This window comes from Mesoplodon mirus (genome assembly GCF_964341445.2).
Source record: "Mesoplodon mirus genome assembly, contig: SUPER_14_unloc_2, whole genome shotgun sequence".
Classification (NCBI taxonomy): Eukaryota; Metazoa; Chordata; class Mammalia; order Artiodactyla; family Ziphiidae; genus Mesoplodon; species Mesoplodon mirus.
Window position 1 is genome coordinate 3072695 of NW_028295783.1, and position 20344 is coordinate 3093038.

General features: G+C 46.5%; 1 protein-coding gene across 1 annotated transcript in view; it reads right to left on the reverse strand.

Moving 5' to 3' along the window:
• Nucleotides 1–724: 724 nt before the first annotated feature.
• LOC309816138 (protein FAM170A-like) overlaps nucleotides 725–20344 on the reverse strand; it is a gene marked incomplete at both ends in the record, with an annotated part of 93158 nt that continues 73538 nt past the window's right edge. The window contains one exon of the mRNA XM_082646801.1: nucleotides 725–731. Coding sequence (XP_082502927.1) covers nucleotides 725–731 — 7 coding nt within the window. The remainder of the gene's footprint in view (nucleotides 732–20344) is intronic.

The window sequence follows — 20344 nt, forward strand, 5'->3', positions numbered from 1 at the left end:
CGCCAGTGTAGAGGAGCCTGATTGATTTTTAAAATTTATTGATCTTGTATGTGTGTGCCTTGTTGAACCGTCTTATTAGTTCCTGCTAGTTTATCTGTGGGTTCTTTTGGGTCTCCTAGATAAATGAGAATATTAAATGTAAATAATGTGTTCTTTGGATAAAGTTTATTTTCTTGCATCTCTATATATAGAAGCAATATGTTGAATTGATTTAAATATTTAAATACTTACATACCTGTTATCACAATCTAACGTTCTTTATCTTATTTTCTTTCAATCAATATTATGTTTTCAAGATTTATCCACGTGAATCCATATAGATCTAGGTCTTTGATTTTTGACTGTTTGATATTATTTGATCACATGCATATAGCATCATTTATTTTCCATTCAAGCATTATTGGACAATTGGATTGTTTCCCTCCCTTCTCTAGAACAAACAACATTTCCTAGAATATCCCTGAAGATGTCTGACAGTCGAGAAGGGCCAGGCTGCCCGAAGGATTGCTACTTGCTTTTAGCCACCTTCCAACAGGCCGCCTCCAGCCAGCAATTTGAAGCACAGCTGAAATGAGAACTGCCCCAAATGTGAAGATCTTAGGAGTTTCCTAGAAGGTGGGAGGTTAATGATAGGCATCCTGCTGGGATCCCAGGGGAGTCTGAGCTGGCCTGAAGCTCATCTTCCTCCTCCACCTCTCAAGAGAAATGTGGAGGAAAGAAGACTTCAAAAACTGTGAGCAGGCACAGGGAGAGATATTGGCGGCTGAAGCTGTAACTGAGGTCTTGGAGTGGGCTGTGAGCACACAGAGCCTCTCGAGAGCCAGGCTCTGCCTTCTGAGAACTTCTCCCCTAAGGCTGCTCATAATTCACGTGATACCAGCCATATAGAGCCGACTTGGCCCACACTGTCACAGAAAGCCTTATCAGAATCTCTTCTTCTTCATACACTCTTGTGTCTTTTACTTGGTTATTGCCTTTGGTACTCCACTGATGTGAACCACACTCGCCAGGGGATGGAGGACACTAGTGACCCATCTTGCTCTGTGGCCTCAGTCCACAGCTGGAGGGTAAGGGAAGAGGCCAAATGAAGGTCAAGAAGGAAAGATGGAGTTTGAAGAGAAGACCTGAGTTAAGGGTGTCTTCTCAAGTCTTGATGACTGAAATGTAGCTCCAGTACCTGAAGTCCTGCTTGTTCTCAAGGCTGACCGCGGGGCTGGGTGCACTCAGTGAAGGAACCGTATACACTTAGTATTTCCTTGCTTGCTCACACTTGCCCTCCTCTGATACACCCTCTGCAAGACTGATCTTCCCCTGAAACAACTTTCCACCTGCTACTGTCATCTCAGGAACATTTGCTTCCCCTTCCTAGTGTCCCCCTAGAATGCCATTGCAGCCAATTCATAATTTGATAATCATGCTGCTTACCATATTCTCAGCAATTTTGGATAAATTTTATTCACTTTATTCCATAGTCTTCACCCATCAATAATCTTTCTTAACTTCCTAGCTGCAGGTTAACCCAATCGGAATCATTTCTTTTTCTTTCTCTTCTTTGGCAAATCCTTTCTATCTTTTAAGGTTTTTTTCTTGTGTCTCTACCATCTTGCCTTGCTGAACTTCTTTTTTTTCCGTTTAAGTAACCTTTCAATCTCCTTCCCCAGTTTGCTCATAAACATTGAGAGTTTATTCCTCACACGTTAGACAGCGGTTTATGAATGGCCAGGCATAATGGACTCAGAATGAGTTGGCACCCCCGAGGTACCTGTCTTGCTCGGGAGCCACAGGTGAAGGGCTGGCTGCTGGAAACATGTTTGCATGGAGTCAGGCTGAGTGGCCTCAGGGTGTTTGCCCTGCACTTGTGTGTGTTTCTCCCTAGTTGGTTTCCTTGTCCAGCCACCTGTGACCTCCCTCCATCCAGCCCAGGGAATCCTTCTCATCACAGGGGTAGGATGTTTGTCTCATTTTCCATCACATCCTTTCCCCAAAGTTTGGCTGTGAGTTGTTCCCATTCCAAAGACCTTTCCGCTTTGAAGAGAAAAGAGAAAATCTTGTCTCTCCTTTCCTCTCACTTCACTTCTGCTCTATTATCTCCTCCGTCCAGAATGGCCCACTGACTCACATGGTTGTAGATCCTAAGATGGCAAGAACTGCCAGCAATTCTGAGATAATAATATGGATGGATCAGGAAAACTTGAAAACCTTTATCCCGCCACATTAAAAAAAATTGCACTTCCAGTGTATTCAGAGTCTCAGTGTAGAAACACAAATGATAGAGAAATTGAATTACACTCAAGTTTTTCTTTCCTCCTTTCCTGATTTATTCTAATCCTCCAAGTTAACATGATGAACTCTTTGTTGTGTAAAGTTTCAGACATTTTCTACCCATGCACACTTTTCTTCTTTTCACATTAGAGTGTGAACTAGGTCACTTTCAACATGCTGTGATTCTGTGATTCACTGTCTCCCAGCGAGTCATCCACGGATAAAGTCATCTGTTTCACGGAGAACTATTTCCAATAGCTAAACGCCAATGTCTGTGGAGTGCTTACTCTGTGTCGGTTTCTTGTAACTACTTTACAGATCATTTGTACAGCGTACCCATGGACCAGGTACAATTATGACCTCCAAGTGACAGATAAGTGCAGATAAGTACAAATAAATACAGAGGCCAAGTGACTTGCCCAAGACACTGGAGCAAATCAAAATCCATGCCTCTGTAATCATTTTGCTCTATTGCCTCTGTCTGGGAGGCTTGATGATTTGGCAACTAAAACCTTAAATATCATGTTCCATTTTTATATCTGTGACACAAGCGTGGGGCTGTGATACGGGGTAACTAACCTGACTACTTTTGAAAACCCTTATGCACCTGGATGAAATTAAGCCAGGGACTGCAAGCCATAGATTTAAGGTTTCCTACCAACTTTTAAAAATAGCTTCTTGAATGCAATTTATGTAGTGTCAAGTCTAGGATGTAGCTCAAATAGTAACAGAAAAATGGAGATATGTAGGAAAATACTTAAAGTTGACAAGTATTGGGAGTGTAGTATTTTTGGGGCCAGCGTGTAGACCACAGGAAAACTTGCTGTTTCCATCCCAAAGTGAAGAGCCCTACGTTGCAACTGCCAAGGTCCCTGGGGCAGCAAGTGTGCTCACTGCTTAGTAAAGAAGCATCCTCAGTTTGATAGAATCATATGGGAGCCTTACATTTGGTTAGCAGTTCTACATTCTTGATGTAATAATATTTTCAGGGTGTGGGAGGGTATCAAGCTCTGAAAATACCCTTGGAGAGATCTGCTTATTAAGTTTGGCTTTTTCAATCTCCCTACTACTTCTTTACTAAACACCAGGCGGTTTCCTTCACTTTTCAGAACCATGTTGTTTTTCCCTTGTCTAATGAACTTTGAAATACTTTTGGATGAGCTATTAAGTTTGGGGAAAAATAAACATCTCTTTAAAATAAGGAAGATAATAACAATGACAAGTAGAAAAAGCTCTAAAACAGAGAATATCCTCCATTCTAGCCACTGACTGGGAGTGGAAGGTTCGTGCTCGCTGTCCAGAACGTAGAAATAAAAGCTGAGGAGGCGCTGAGGCGTCTCCTGGATCTCTATGAGCCTCCATCATTTCTGCTGAGTAGGGTTGACAGATGAAATATAGGCTGTTTAGTTAAATATGAATGTTTGAAAAACAACGAGTACATTTTGAAGATAAGTATGCCCCAAATAGTTCATAGGATCTACTTATACTAAAAATAATGACTTATTATTCATGTGAAGTTCAAGGTTAACTGGGTATCCTGTATTTTTATGTACTAAATCTGACAGCCCTACTGATGATCCACAATGGAGGCAGTTGAGGAGCGGTACATGCTGGCTCTCGGACAGTCAGAAATGGCTTCAGCAGATCCAGGTACAGTATGAAATTCTTTTTGGATGTAGCTCAGAAGCCATGGCCAGCCCTTGACTGCAAGTACTGCCTCGGGTTTCCCTGAGGTGGGGTAAACCTTCCTCTTAATGGCCTTTTGGTAAGTCTGGAAGACCATATCCAAGGGGAGCCCCAAAGTCAGTTTCATCCTCACAACCATGTTTCCAATTCCTGGAATTGGCTGCATGTGACTCACAAGAGCTGAGGAGGTTTGTGGAAATTGGGAGTGTCATAGCTTGAACCCTTTGTAGGTAAAGTTTTGCTGTTGTGAGAGTTTTATCAGGAGCAATGTGAAAGACTCCATGTCCCCAGGTAGATAGAAATAATCCTGTTCTACCTGTGTGTTTGTGACAATTCTCTAATAGTTCAGAGAGCAGGTATCTGGTCTTAGAAAGACTGATCCAAGCTTGGATGTTTCTGGTGACAAGGCAAGGTCCTGAGTTTCAAGTTCACCTTTTATGGTTGAGGAGACAATAAGGTGGTCAGAAGGGAAATCATGGAGGAGACCTTGGCTTCATCCATCGTGCAGGCTTGTATATGTGGTTCTATGTAGATCGTGTTTCAAAGGTGGAGCTTGTTTACAACTATGAACATTCTCCGATGTGCTTTTTGGACCTTCATTCCCAGAGCGAGAGCAGTGCCGAGTCTCTAGAAATGCCATGGATATTCTGAGCTGTCAGTGGCATTTCCCCGGTACTGTTCCCTTGGTGCCGCTCCTTGAAATGTCCAAAGGGATTATCATGTGTCTTGTGGCGGGTCCTAGCATTGTGAAAGGAAGCTGCTGCACCTGGCTCAGAGGATTTCGGATGTGGTGGGAGGAGGAGGAGTACTACGACTATAAATTGTATCACAGCATATCTATTCCATCTTGAGAGTGGGGTTGGGGGGTTTGAAGGGGTCTTTTATTGTACTTTTATACATTGTACCCTTGAAACTAATTCAATTTTTATAAATTAATTAATTTATTTGGGGCTGCATTGGGTCTTTGTTGCTGCTAGCGGGCGTTCTCTAGTTGCAGTGAGCAGGGGCTCCTCTTGGCTCTGGTGCACGGGCTTCTCATTGCAGTGGCTTCTCTTGTTGCGGAGCATGGGCTCTAGGCACGCAGGCTTCCGTAGTTGTGGCACGTGGGCTCGGTAGATGTGGCACAGGCTCTAGAGCGCAGGCTCAGTAGTTGGGGCGCGCGGGCTTAGTTACTCCGTGGCACGTGGGATCTTCCCAGAACAGGGCTCGAACCCATGTCCCGTGCATTCGCAGGCATACTCTTAACCACTGCTCCACCAGGGAAGCCCGATAATTCATTTTTTTATAAAGAGAAGATTCCTAATATTATTCCAAAATTTTAAAAATATGTAGTTGGATAACACTATGAAAAATTAACTGATATATTCTTTTATTATTTCTCTTTGCTCCCTGGATCTTTTTCCCCATCCAGTCAGCTAGGCACTCTGAGTTCACTGCATTAGGAAGGTAAAGACTCAGCAGAAATGAGGGAGAAAAACAGAAAAGTCTCAGCTTTGGAATGTTCACAACGGAGGCCACAGTAGAACAGGTGAGAATTCTGTGAACCAAAAATAAATGTCGTCTCAAATGCAAAAAAGTATTCTCTGCACTGGGAGGCAGGAGAGGGAGGGAGGGAAGGACTGAAGGAGAGAGATCAGTGTGGCCAGGGACATGGAGACTGTGCTTAAGGACGATATGCCCAGGAAGAGAATCAGAATCTGGAGAAGATTCAGCCTGCACGTGATCATTGCCTCCAGCCAGCACCCTCGTCTCAGACGTTGGGAAATTCAGAGAGAGAGTGGGAGTACGTCAGGAGGGCCACGCGCATAGTCTGTGTGGCAGGGGTTGTGGCCGTTCCCTATTTGTGAGGGGTCCCCAGCAATTTGCAGGCCTCTTCTGGAAAATGCTGGCGGACGTCTCTAGTGCTTATGAGAAAGCTTGTTCACAAACCTTGAAAGATACAGATGTAGATGACAGATAGATGCATAGATAGAAAAATGTCCTTAAATAAAAGCTCCAGGAAAGGTTTGGAAAATGCCCTTTATTGCATAGGACGCTTCTATTGTCATATGATGTTAGACTGAGTGCCGGTCCCTTCATCCTCCTTCAGACCACGGCATTCTGTCTGCTACTCTCCCGAGGGTCCTTTCTTCTCCCTGGAAGGGATAAAACAAATGAGGTAGGACAGGAAGAGACAAGAAGCACTCAAAGCTCTGCTGGTCAGGGTTACCCTCCAGCATTGCCTTAATGCTCAGAGCCACACACACCACAGTGAGCTTGGCTCCAGATCAACTACCACGCAACGAAGGTTCTGGAACATTTCCATATCTCGGGGGACCTCATTTCCACGTGACTCTCTTTCATATTCCCCTTTGTCACAGAAGGCTAGGTCCAGTGGTCAGGGTGAGATCTCGGCTCAGGCCCAAGGCTCTCAGACCTCAAAGTTCTGGTCCTGCAAGGGCCCCTGTCCTCTCTTGAGACCACTCCTGGCTCTCTCTGCCGAGAAGGAGCTGCTGGCAGTACGTCCTCTAAGAGTTGAGGTCCATCGTGCAGACCCTGAGAAAACTCCTAGGAAAAGGCTCCACCTTCTTGTTTACGTCAACAGAGGTCAATGCCTTTGTTAGTGCTGGGTGTGTCCCATTTGATGCAACTGCAGAGCCATTAGGTAAACCAGCACATGTGTGCGGCCCCTTCCCTTAGACTCCTCTGGGCCCTCGTGACATAGGCTCAGAAGACTGCCAGCCTCAAGCCTTACCTCTTCCAAGGGACGGCCACACCGTCCTCCAGGATCTTCTGTCCCATGAATCTCAGTTGCTGTTTGGAACTCAAAGGAGAGAAAAGACCCTGCCTGCGGGGTCTCTTTGGGCTGGGGCCTTCCCCCGTGGGCTGCTCTCCCTCATTCTCCTTTTCTTCTTGCTTCTCTTCCTCCTCCTCCTCCTCCTCCTCAGGTGTGCTCTCGGATTCCACATTGCCCATCCGCTGGGCCATGTTGAGATGAAAGACACGGCAGCTGAAGCCCTGCAGGACGCCGCCCTTCACGTGCTGCTGGAGGATCTCCAAGGTGGGGAAGACCCGGCAGCAGGCCATGCACCTGAAGCCGGTCTCCATGGTCACCATCCAGTCCGGTGTCTTGGCCCTGGGTCTCTCCTCGATGGCAGGTGACCCTGATGGGCTGCCTGGCTCTGCCCTTTCCTCATACTCTTTCTCCTCCCCAGTGGGCTCACTGTCAGACAGGAGGCTTTCGGTGAACACATCAGAGGGGCAAGTGCCTACTGTGCACGCATCCTCAGGAAGGGTCACTTCTATCGTCAGCTGCTTTTCAGGCAACTCCAAGTGTTTCTTTGTCTTCCAGGAGACAGCGACACCCTTGTTCACTTGTACCTGCATGTAGTATATTTTCATGCCCCTTTCCTCTTTGTCTGGGTGCAGATAGTCCTTACAGGGTGAAGAGAGTGAGGAGGAGACACAGTGTGATGGGGGAGCGGTCTCCCCTTCTTCCTGAACCTGGGCTAGGGGTGCTGTAGGCCAGGCAGTGTCTCGAAATCTCCGCATTGCTGAAAAAGGAAATTAAAACCATAATAACATGCATGGGCCGTGCCGGAAGCTGAGGGAGCAGGTGTGGTAGACGAGAGAGGGACATTTGCATGACGTAGCTATGTCGTGAGCTTGGTGTCTGTTGGCCGTAGGATGGAGCGGTGTATCTGGTGTCATCTGTGGGCTTTTCATGTGTGTGGGGGGGATACTGGAGCGGTGTCTGTATACAGGGGTGTGGAGTATGGTGGTGAGGGCTGTGGTATGTGAGGGATGCGGCTGGATGCGTGTATGACAAGGAGTGTGATTTTGGTAATATCGGTGGTGCATTACATGTGGAATGGGGCTGTGGTGCTTGGGGTTTATGTGTGCTCTGAGAAGGGCTGTTCCTGGAGGACAGATGTATGTGTGAGCTGTGTGGACCTGAGCTGGATGGTCCTGCTCTCAGTCTGGAGGTGTATGATGCAGAACTCTGTCCTTCTCTGGAAGCAAAGGCAAAGACAAAGCCTACATTTTCCTCTGAAGATGCTTAATCTGGTCCCTCTTCCCTCCACCTCAAGCCCAGACATTTCCGGACCCTGCTCCTTGACTTCCCCACCATTGTAGTAGCAGTATTCACACCGCCCCCCCAGACTCAGCTGGCATCCACGCCCTCGGAACAGCTCAGCCATCCTGCACAGGCTCCTCCACAGAGCCCTCATCACCTCTGATGACCCTGGATTTCCTCTCAGCCTCCCTGGGATCTGTGTGCCTCCTGCCTCACAGCCAAGCACCCCCTCACCTGAGGAGCCCCGCGCCCTTACCAGCGTAGCTGAGCTTGCGCGGAGTAGAAGTACAGAAGAAGTATTTAGGGGCAGAGGAGACCTCCACTGCCCCTGGGCTGCAGCCTTGGGCCACCACAGTGGATCCAAGCCGAGGGGGATCCTCTTGTGACTTCGAGATTCCTGAGGGAGGAATGAAAGGCTCAGGGTGGGTTCATCAGTCCTCTGTCCACAAATATTTACTGAGTGTGTGACACGTGTCAGGTGCAGTGAATACACACAGTTGAGAGTGTGGTTCCCAGTGGATCCTCCAGGATTTAATTCCAATCAATACTTATTCTCTCACTGTCTAGTTGGTAATGTAGGCCTCGGTGGTGACTGTGAGTGTGTGGGAAGAGTGAGTGATGTGTATCAGTTAAGTCTGTGGTATGTGTGGGGTTGGCATGGGGAGCACAGTGCAGATGTGTCTATCTGTGTCTGTGGCCTTTGTGTGCATTTTTTCTGTTCACAAGTCAGGAATTCTGGGACATGTAACGTTTCCTCATTACATGGTGTGGCTTGTATTTATGGTGCGTGTTCATTCATTCATTCACCAAGATTCAGTAAGCAGCTACTCCTGTGTATCCGGCACTCTTCCATTGTTGTAGTCTTTGGTAACGCTGCACATTCTAGTAGGGGAAGACACACACTAAACAAAACTACAATAAATATATAATACATCAGCTGGTGGTAAGTATATAAGGGTTGCCAGACTTAGCGAACAAGAATACAAGGCACCCAGTTAAATTTCAGTTTCAGATAAACCCAGAATAATATTTTAGTGTAAGTATTCCCATGCAGTATTTGTTCTTACTTAGTTTTAGTGTAAGTATGGCCCATACAATATTTGGGACATACGGATACTGAAAAATTACTTGTTGTTTATCTGGAATTCAAATTGAACTGGATAGCCCATATTTTCTCTGGCAATCCTGACATGGGTTACTGAGACTGTGGTTTACTGTGGTTTGTACAAAGCGGGTCTGGCATTACTCAAGAATGTGTTACAAGTGTGGTGTGTATGACACGTGACTGGTTCTTACAGAGGTATTTAGCGATGGCTGAAGTTAGCTGTGTTTGTGTGAGAGTTGTGGAGATACATATATATATATATATATATATATATATATATATATATATATATATATATATATATATATAGTGTGTGTGTGTCTGTGTGTCCTATATATATAGTGTGAGTGTCTATATACATATCTCATCTCCAGCGTTTTGTGTTGGAGGAGAGGATTGTGATACAGGTGGGTTGTATGAGAACGTAGTACAGGAGGGATGCGTGTATATACCTCCATGTGCTGTGTGTGGTTTAATAAGGAAGTTATATGTGGGGTGTGTGATATTTTTGCTGCATCAGAGTGTACATGGGTGTATGAGTTACTGTCTCATAAAACACCCCTAACAAGAATTCTGTATACACTCTTACGTACACCGAGTGTCAGCCAGGTCCAGGCAGGGTGACAAGAACTTTACCACGCAGACTTTATATCTGGTAAGCACTCTAACCCCATTCATCTCGCTCTTCTCTGCACTACCACACACACACACACACACACACACACACACACACACACACACTCACACACCCACACACACACAGGAACATAGAGCAAAATATTCTGAATGGTCAGGGGCAGTCATTGCCTTCCCCAGCCTGTCCCAGCCACTGCCTGGAAATCTGCCTGCTGTCTAGAGCTCCATTCCCAGGGCCCATCCTACAGTCTCCAGGGCCCTGGGCCTGGTAGGAGCTACTGGGCTCTAATCTGGGGCAGAGGCCTCTAGCTGGAGCTCTGGGGTGACCACCCCTCTCCCAGGGCAAGCTACTCACCTACATTTAATGCACGCAGGCACCACGTGGCCCGTGGCTCTCAGAGCTCCCCGCAGGACCCTGAGGCCATTTCTCACCCCCGCTCACGTGGTCTCAGTCTCTGGAAAACCCTTCCCTTCCCTTGATCTCCTTTGGGAAATTCTTCCTGTTGAAGGAATAAATCCTCCTTGCTTTCAATATGACACCATCCCTAGACAAACAATCTTCTTTCAAAGTGCATTCCACTTGTCAAGATATTTTTCAACAGGGCCTTCAACTCATGGGGCTTCTCTTTCCACTTTGGTAAAAGAGGCCAAGCAACTCATGGGTCTCTCTCAGCATCCTTGCATCCTTCACATCCCCCACCTCATGACCCCAGGGAAAGATCCAAGAGAATAAGAGAGAAATCGGGGACTGAGAAAAGCTGCACCTCTAGGTCTGTGCAAGCAGGATGCAGCCTGCTGTGAGTCCGACAAAGCTCCAGGCCCGGCTGCCCCAGGAGAGAGTCCTCAGACCAGCGGAGCTGACCTCCCAACTCCCAGGGGTCATCTGGCCGTTCTGTGCCGTCTCACACCACAGGGGCCCTCCAGATAGATACGGCAGCATCAGTGAGACAAGGTCTCTCGCTCCCTGCTTCACAGGTGACACGTTCTCAGTCCCCCGCTTCCTAGAGAAGCTTCAGTTTGGCAGAAACCCATGTGCCCCAGACAAGTTGCCCCCCACATACCTCCTCCGTTCTCGGCAGTTTCCTGGGACTCTTCATTTTCCAGATGTTTCCTCTTTTGTCGCCGTTCCATCGTACCAACTAGAAGTCTCCCTTAGAAGATGCCTCAAGAGATGTCCAACTCCTCCTCTTCCCTACAGGTTGGCCCTTCTTGGCTCTTGGGCAATCCGTTGAAATGATTCAATACAAACAAAAATAGTCAAGTCTCCTAAATGGCTGAAAAACTTGTACCACTTAGTGAACCAGCAGTACTGCCTAGTGCTCACCAGGGCTGTTATGTTTGCAAGGTTGCCAGGCGCACAGCGGAATTCTGTGACCTCAGTGCTGACATCAGTGCATTCGATGGACCTAGGGTGAGCACAGTGTCTGCAGTAGCACAGGCCCCATTTTCAAGAACAATTCCTTTTTCCCAGCCGATGCTTTCCCGTGAAAGGGAAAGGTTCATACCATATCTATTATAAATTGTATCATACCATGTCTATTATAAAATTCACATTTTGATTGGACATCTTTTAATGTCTTTTCTAGAGAGATTTAATATGAATATTTTAAATGGTCTCCAGTTTCCCTGTGGATTATTGACATTTTAAACTCTGCACTTCAATTTTCCCTCAATACGTGTAATTTTGTCACAGCTATTTCTGTACTTAAAGATGAGGAACTATATAATTGATTTCTTCATTTTTTCCCCATCTCTCTCCAAGGTACTGCATTTGATTGTGTCTTGCGACTGAGTGAAAAATGCTAGTCCTTGAGTCAGGACATTGGGCCCTTTAGCAAGTAACTCAAACTATCTGGGCTTCAGCTTCTGTATGTGCGATCAAGAGGCTTGGACTAGCTGACTTTTCAAATGCTGTGTTTCTTTGATTCACTCTCACTTACTGATCTGCTCCTTAAGAAGAGGGTCTGTTCTCATAAAGTAACAACAGTCTTTTCCTAACCTTGGGTTGGGCGGAGTTTAACTGTTCGTACTCAGTTTGTTAGTTATATTGCCTTCTACGTATGCTTAGCTCTAAATAATTTATATGGCTCTTGTGACTATTTTTAGATCTTCTTTTTTTCTTATTTTCTTTTACAGTTTCTAATTTGTTATCGCCAGTGTAGAGGAGCCTGATTGATTTTTAAAATTTATTGATCTTGTATGTGTGTGCCTTGTTGAACCGTCTTATTAGTTCCTGCTAGTTTATCTGTGGGTTCTTTTGGGTCTCCTAGATAAATGAGCATATTAAATGTAAATAGTGTGTTCTTTGGATAAAGTTTATTTTCTTGCATCTATATATATAGAAGCAATATGTTGAATTGATTTAAATATTTAAATACTTACATACCTGTTATCACAATCTAACGTTCTTTATCTTATTTTCTTTCAATCAATATTATGTTTTCAAGATTTATCCATGTGAATCCATATAGATCTAGGTCTTTGATTTTTGACTGTTTGATATTATTTGATCACATGCATATAGCATCATTTATTTTCCATTCAAGCATTATTGGACAATTGGATTGTTTCCCTCCCTTCTCTAGAACAAACAACATTTCCTAGAATATCCCTGAAGGTGTCTGACAGTCGAGAAGGGCCAGGCTGCCCGAAGGATTGCTACTTGCTTTTAGCCACCTTCCAACAGGCCGTCTCCAGCCAGCAATTTGAAGCACAGCTGAAATGAGAACTGCCCCAAATGTGAAGATCTTAGGAGCTTCCTAGAAGGTGGGAGGTTAATGATAGGCATCTTGCTGGGATCCCAGGGGAGTCTGAGCTGGCCTGAAGCTCATCTTCCTCCTCCACCTCTCAAGAGAAATGTGGAGGAAAGAAGACTTCAAAATCTGTGAGCAGGCAGAGGGAGGGATATTGGGGGCCGAAGCTGTAACTGAGGTCTTGGAGTGGGCTGTGAGCACGCAGAGCCTCTAGAGAGCCAGGCTCTGCCTTCTGAGAACTTCTCCCCTAAGGCTGCTCATAATTCACGTGATACCGGCCATATAGAGCCGACTTGGCCCACACTGTCACAGAAAGCCTTATCAGAATCTCTTCTTCTTCATACACTCTTGTGTCTGTTACTTGGTTATTGCCATTGGTACTCCACTGATGTGAACCACAGTCGCCAGGGGATGGAGGACACTAGTGACCCATCTTGCTCTGTGGCCTCAGTCCACAGCTGGAGGGTAAGGGAAGAGGCCAAATGAAGGTTAAGAGGGAAAGATGGAGTTTGAAGAGAAGACCTGAGTTAAGGGTGTCTTCTCAAGTCTTGATGACTGAAATGTAGCTCTAGTACCTGAAGTCCTGCTTGTTCTCAAGGCTGACCGCGGGGCTGGGTGCACTCAGTGAAGGAACCGTATACACTTAGTATTTCCTTGCTTGCTCACGCTTGCCCTCCTCTGATACACACTCTGCAAGACTGATCTTCCCCTGAAACAACTTTCCCCCTGCTACTGTCATCTCAGGAACATTTGCTTCCCCTTCCTAGTGTCCCCCTAGAATGCCATTGCAGCCAATTCATAATTTGATAATCATGCTGCTTACCATATTCTCAGCAATTTCGGATAAATTTTATTCGCTTTATTCCATAGTCTTCACCCATCAATAATCTTCCTTAACTTCCTAGCTGCAGGTTAACCCATTTGGAATCATTTCTTTTTCTTTCTCTTCTTTGGCAAATCCTTTCTATCTTTTAAGGTCTTTTTCTTGTCTCTCTACCATCCTGCCTTGCTGAACTTCTTTTTTTTCCGTTTAAGTAACCTTTCAATCTCCTTCCCCAGTTTCCTCATAAACATTGAGAGTTTATTCCTCACACGTTAGACAGCGGTTTATGAATGGCCAGGCATAATGGACTCAGAATGAGTTGGCACGCCCGAGGTACCTGTCTTGCTGGGGAGCCAGAGGTGAAGGGCTGGCTGCTGGACACATGTTTGCATGGAGTCAGGCTGAGTGGCCTCAGGGTGTTTGCCCTGCACTTGTGTGTGTTTCTCCCTAGTTGGTTTCCTTGTCCAGCCACCTGTGACCTCCCTCCATCCAGCCCAGGGAATCCTTCTCATCACAGGGGTAGGATGTTTGTCTCATTTTCCATCACATCCTTTCCCCAAAGTTTGGTTGTGAGTTGTTCCCATTCCAAAGACCTTTCCTCTTTGAAGAGAAAAGAGAAAATCTTGTCTCTCCTTTCCTCTCACTTCACTTCTGCTCTATTATCTCCTCCGTCCAGAATGGCCCACTGACTCACATGGGTGTAGATCCGAAGATGGCAAGAACTGCCAGCAATTCTGAGATAATAATATGGATGGATCAGGAAAACTTGAAAACCTTTATCCCGCCACATTAAAAAAAATTGCACTTCCAGTGTATTCAGAGTCTCAGTGTAGAAACACAAATGATAGAGAAATTGAATTACACTCAAGTTTTTCTTTCCTCCTTTCCTGATTTATACTAATCCTCAATGCTAACATGATGAACTATTTGTTAGGTAAAGTTTCAGACATTTTCTACCCATGCACACTTTTCTTTTTTTCACATAAGAGTGTGAACTAGGTCACTTTCAACATGCTGTGATTCTGTGATTCACTGTCTCCCACCGAGTCATCCACTGATAAAGTCATCTGTTTCACGGAGAACTATTTCCAATAGCTAAACGCCAATGTCTGTGGAGTGCTTACTCTGTGTCGGTTTCTTGTAACTACTTTACAGATCATTTGTACAGCGTACCCATGGACCAGGTACAATTATGACCCCCAAGTGACAGATAAGTGCAGATAAGTACAAATAAATACAGAGGCCAAGTGACTTGCCCAAGACGCTGGAGCAAATCAAAATCCATGCCTCTGTAATCATTTTGCTCTATTGCCTCTGTCTGGGAGGCTTGATGATTTGGCAACTAAAACCTTAAATATCATGTTCCATTTTTATATCTGTGACACAAGCGTGGGGCTGTGATACGGGGTAACTAACCTGACTACTTTTGAAAACCCTTATGCACCTGGATGAAAGTAAGCCAGGGACTGCAAGCCATAGATTTAAGGTTTCCTACCAACTTTTAAAAATAGCTTCTTGAATGCAATTTATGTAGTGTCAAGTCTAGGATGTAGCCCAAATAGTAACAGAAAAATGGAGATATGTAGGAAAATACTTAAAGTTGACAAGTATTGGGAGTGTAGTATTTTGGGGGCCAGCGTGTAGACCACAGGAAAACTTGCTGTTTCCATCCCAAAGGGAAGAGCCCTACGTTGCAACTGCCAAGGTCCCTGGGGCAGCAAGTGTGCTCACTGCTTAGTAAAGAAGCATCCTCAGTTTGATAGAATCATATGGGAGCCTTACATTTGGTTAGCAGTTCTACATTCTTGATGTAATAATATTTTCAGGGTGTGGGAGGGTATCAAGCTCTGAAAATACCCTTGGAGAGATCTGCTTATTACGTTTGGCTATTTCAATCTCCCTACTACTTCTTTACTAAATACCAGGCGGTTTCCTTCACTTTTCAGAACCATGTTGTTTTTCCCTTGTCTAATGAACTTTGAAATACTTTTGGATGAGCTATTAAGTTTGGGGAAAAATAAACATCTCTTTAAAATAAGGAAGATAATAACAATGACAAGTAGAAAAATCTCTAAAACAGAGAATATCCTCCATTCTAGCCAATGACGGAGTGGAAGGTTCGTGCTCGCTGTCCAGGACGTAGAAATAAAAGCTGAGGAGGCGCTGAGGCGTCTCCTGGATCTCTATGAGCCTCCATCATTTCTGCTGAGTAGGGTTGACAGATAAAATATAGGCTGTTTAGTTAAATATGAATGTTTGAAAAACAACGAGTACATTTTGAAGATAAGTATGCCCCAAATAGTTCATAGGATCTACTTATACTAAAAATAATGACTTATTATTCATGTGAAGTTCAAGTTTAACTGGGTATCCTGTATTTTTATGTCCTAAATCTGACAGCCCTACTGATGATCCACAATGGAGGCAGTTGAGGAGCGGTACATGCTGGCTCTCGGACAGTCAGAAATGGCTTCAGCAGATCCAGGTACAGTATGAAATTCTTTTTGGATGTAGCTCAGAAGCCATGGCCAGCCCTTGACTGCAAGTACTGCCACTGGTTTCCCTGAGGTGGGGTAAACCTTCCTCTTAATGGCCTTTTGGTAAGTCTGGAAGACCATATCCAAGGGGAGCCCCAAAGTCAGTTTCATCCTCACAACCATGTTTCCAATTCCTGGAATTGGCTGCATGTGACTCACAAGTGCTGAGGAGGTTTGTGGAAATTGGGAGTGTCATAGCTTGAACCCTTTGTAGGTAAAGTTTTGCTGTTGTGAGAGTTTTATCAGGAGCAATGTGAAAGACTCCATGTCCCCAGGTAGATAGAAATAATCCTGTTCTACCTGTGTGTATGTGACAAGTCTCTAATAGTTCAGAGAGCAAGTATCTGGTCTTAGAAAGACTGATCCAAGCTTGGATGTTTCTGGTGACAAGGCAAGGTCCTGAGTTTCAAGTTCACCTTTTATGGTTGAGGAGACAATAAGGTGGTCAGAAGGGAAATCATGGAGGAGACCTTGGCTTCATCCATCGTGCAGGCTTGTATATGTGGTTCTATGTAGATCGTGTTTCAAAGGTGGAGCTTGTTTACAACTATGAACATTCTCCGATGTGCTTTTTGGACCTTCATTCCCAGAGCGAGAGCAGTGCCGAGGCTCTAGAAATGCCATGGATATTCTGAGCTGTCAGTGGCATTTCCCCGGTACTGTTCCCTTGGTGCCGCTCCTTGAAATGTCCAAAGGGATTATCATGTGTCTTGTGGCGGGTCCTAGCATTGTGAAAGGAAGCTGCTGCACCTGGCTCAGAGGATTTCGGATGTGGTGGGAGGAGGAGTAGTACTACGACTATAAATTGTATCACAGCATATCGATTCCATCTTGAGAGTGGGGTTGGGGGGTTATGAAGGGGGGCTTTTATTGTACTTTTATACATTGTACCCTTGAAACTAATTCAATTTTTTAAAATTAATTAATTTATTTGGGGCTGCATTGGGTCTTTGTTGCTGCTAGCGGGCGTTCTCTAGTTGCAGTGAGCGGGGGCTCCTCTTGGCTCTGGTGCACGGGCTTCTCATTGCAGTGGCTTCTCTTGTTGCGGAGCATGGTCTCTAGGCACGCAGGCTTCCGTAGTTGTGGCACGTGGGCTCGGTAGATGTGGCACAGGCTCTAGAGCGCAGGCTCAGTAGTTGTGGCGCGCGGGCTTAGTTACTCCGTGGCACGTGGGATCTTCCCAGACCAGGGCTCGAACCCATGTCCCGTGCATTCGCTGGCATATTCTTAACCACTGCTCCACCAGGGAAGCCCGATAATTCAGTTTTTTATAAAGAGAAGATTCCTAATATTATTCCAAAATTTTAAAAATATGTAGTTGGATAACACTATGAAAAATTAACTGATATATTCTTTTATTATTTCTCTTTGCTCCCTGGATCTTTTTCCCCATCCAGTCAGCTAGGCACTGTGAGTTCACTGCATTAGGAAGGTAAAGACTCAGCAGAAATGAGGGAGAAAAACAGAAAAGTCTCAGCTTTGGAATGTTCACAACGGAGGCCACAGTAGAACAGGTGAGAATTCTGTGAACCAAAAATAAATGTCGTCTCAAATGCAAAAAAGTATTCTCTGCACTGGGAGGCAGGAGAGGGAGGGAGGGAAGGACTGAAGGAGAGAGATCAGTGTGGCCAGGGACATGGAGACTGTGCTTGAGGACGATATGCCCAGGAAGAGAATCAGAATCTGGAGAAGATTCAGCCTGCACGTGATCATTGCTTCCAGCCAGCACCCTCATCTCAGACGTTGGGAAATTCAGAGAGAGAGTGGGAGTACGTCAGGAGGGCCACGCACATAGTCTGTGTGGCAGGGGTTGTGGCCGTTCCCTATTTGTGAGGAGTCCCCAGCAATTTGCAGGCCTCTTCTGGAAAATGCTGACGGACGTCTCTAGTGCTTATGTGAAAGCTTGTTCACAAACCTTGAAAGATACAGATGTAGATGACAGATAGATGCATAGATAGAAAAATGTCCTTAAATAAAAGCTCCAGGAAAGGTTTGGAAAATGCCCTTTATTGCATAGGACGCTTCTATTGTCATATGATGTTAGACTGAGTGCCAGTCCCTTCATCCTCCTTCAGACCACGGCATTCTGTCTGCTGCTCTCCCGAGGGTCCTTTCTTCTCCCTGGAAGGGATAAAACAAATGAGGTAGGACAGGAAGAGACAAGAAGCACTCCAAGCTCTGCTGGTCAGGGTTACCCTCCAGCATTGCCTTAATGCTCAGAGCCACACACACCACAGTGAGCTTGGCTCCAGATCAACTACCACGCAACGAAGGTTCTGGAACATTTCCATATCTCGGGGGACCTCATTTCCACGTGACTCTCTTTCATATTCCCCTTTGTCACAGAAGGCTAGGTCCAGTGGTCAGGGTGAGATCTCGGCTCAGGCCCAAGGCTCTCAGACCTCAAAGTTCTGGTCCTGCAAGGGCCCCTGTCCTCTCTTGAGACCACTCCTGGCTCTCTCTGCCGAGAAGGAGCTGCTGGCAGTACGTCCTCTAAGAGTTGAGGTCCATCGTGCAGACCCTGAGAAAACTCCTAGGAAAAGGCTCCACCTTCTTGTTTACGTCAACAGAGGTCAATGCCTTTGTTAGTGCTGGGTGTGTCCCATTTGATGCAACTGCAGAGCCATTAGGTAAACCAGCACATGTGTGCGGCCCCTTCCCTTAGACTCCTCTGGGCCCTCGTGACATAGGCTCAGAAGACTGCCAGCCTCAAGCCTTACCTCTTCCAAGGGACGGCCACACCGTCCTCCAGGATCTTCTGTCCCATGAATCTCAGTTGCTGTTTGGAACTCAAAGGAGAGAAAAGACCCTGCCTGCGGGGTCTCTTTGGGCTGGGGCCTTCCCCCGTGGGCTGCTCTCCCTCATTCTCCTTTTCTTCTTGCTTCTCTTCCTCCTCCTCCTCCTCCTCCTCAGGTGTGCTCTCGGATTCCACATTGCCCATCCACTGGGCCATGTTGAGATGAAAGACACGGCAGCTGAAGCCCTGCAGGACGCCGCCCTTCACGTGCTGCTGGAGGATCTCCAAGGTGGGGAAGACCCGGCAGCAGGCCATGCACCTGAAGCCGGTCTCCATGGTCACCATCCAGTCCGGTGTCTTGGCCCTTTGTCTCTCCTCGATGGCAGGTGACCCTGATGGGCTGCCTGGCTCTGCCCTTTCCTCATACTCTTTCTCCTCCCCAGTGGGCTCACTGTCAGACAGGAGGCTTTCGGTGAACACATCAGAGGGGCAAGTGCCTACTGTGCACGCATCCTCAGGAAGGGTCACTTCTTCTATCGTCAGCTGCTTTTCAGGCAACTCCAAGTGTTTCTTTGTCTTCCAGGAGACAGCGACACCCTTGTTCACTTGTACCTGCATGTAGTATATTTTCATGCCCCTTTCCTCTTTGTCTGGGTGCAGATAGTCCTTACAGGGTGAAGAGAGTGAGGAGGAGACACAGTGTGATGGGGGAGCGGTCTCCCCTTCTTCCTGAACCTGGGCTAGGGGTGCTGTAGGCCAGGCAGTGTCTCGAAATCTCCGCATTGCTGAAAAAGGAAATTAAAACCATAATAACATGCATGGGCCGTGCCGGAAGCTGAGGGAGCAGGTGTGGTAGACGAGAGAGGGACATTTGCATGACGTAGCTATGTCGTGAGCTTGGTGTCTGTTGGCCGTAGGATGGAGCGGTGTATCTGGTGTCATCTGTGGGCTTTTCATGTGTGTGGGGGGGATACTGGAGCGGTGTCTGTATACAGGGGTGTGGAGTATGGTGGTGAGGGCTGTGGTATGTGAGGGATGCGGCTGGATGCGTGTATGACAAGGAGTGTGATTTTGGTAATATCGGTGGTGCATTACATGTGGAATGGGGCTGTGGTGCTTGGGGTTTATGTGTGCTCTGAGAAGGGCTGTTCCTGGAGGACAGATGTATGTGTGAGCTGTGTGGACCTGAGCTGGATGGTCCTGCTCTCAGTCTGGAGGTGTATGATGCAGAACTCTGTCCTTCTCTGGAAGCAAAGGCAAAGACAAAGCCTACATTTTCCTCTGAAGATGCTTAATCTGGTCCCTCTTCCCTCCACCTCAAGCCCAGACATTTCCGGACCCTGCTCCTTGACTTCCCCACCATTGTAGTAGCAGTATTCACACCGCCCCCCCAGACTCAGCTGGCATCCACTCCCTCGGAACAGCTCAGCCATCCTGCACAGGCTCCTCCACAGAGCCCTCATCACCTCTGATGACCCTGGATTTCCTCTCAGCCTCCCTGGGATCTGTGTGCCTCCTGCCTCACAGCCAAGCACCCCCTCACCTGAGGAGCCCCGCGCCCTTACCAGCGTAGCTGAGCTTGCGCGGAGTAGAAGTACAGAAGAAGTATTTAGGGGCAGAGGAGACCTCCACTGCCCCTGGGCTGCAGCCTTGGGCCACCACAGTGGATCCAAGCCGAGGGGGATCCTCTTGTGACTTCGAGATTCCTGAGGGAGGAATGAAAGGCTCAGGGTGGGTTCATCAGTCCT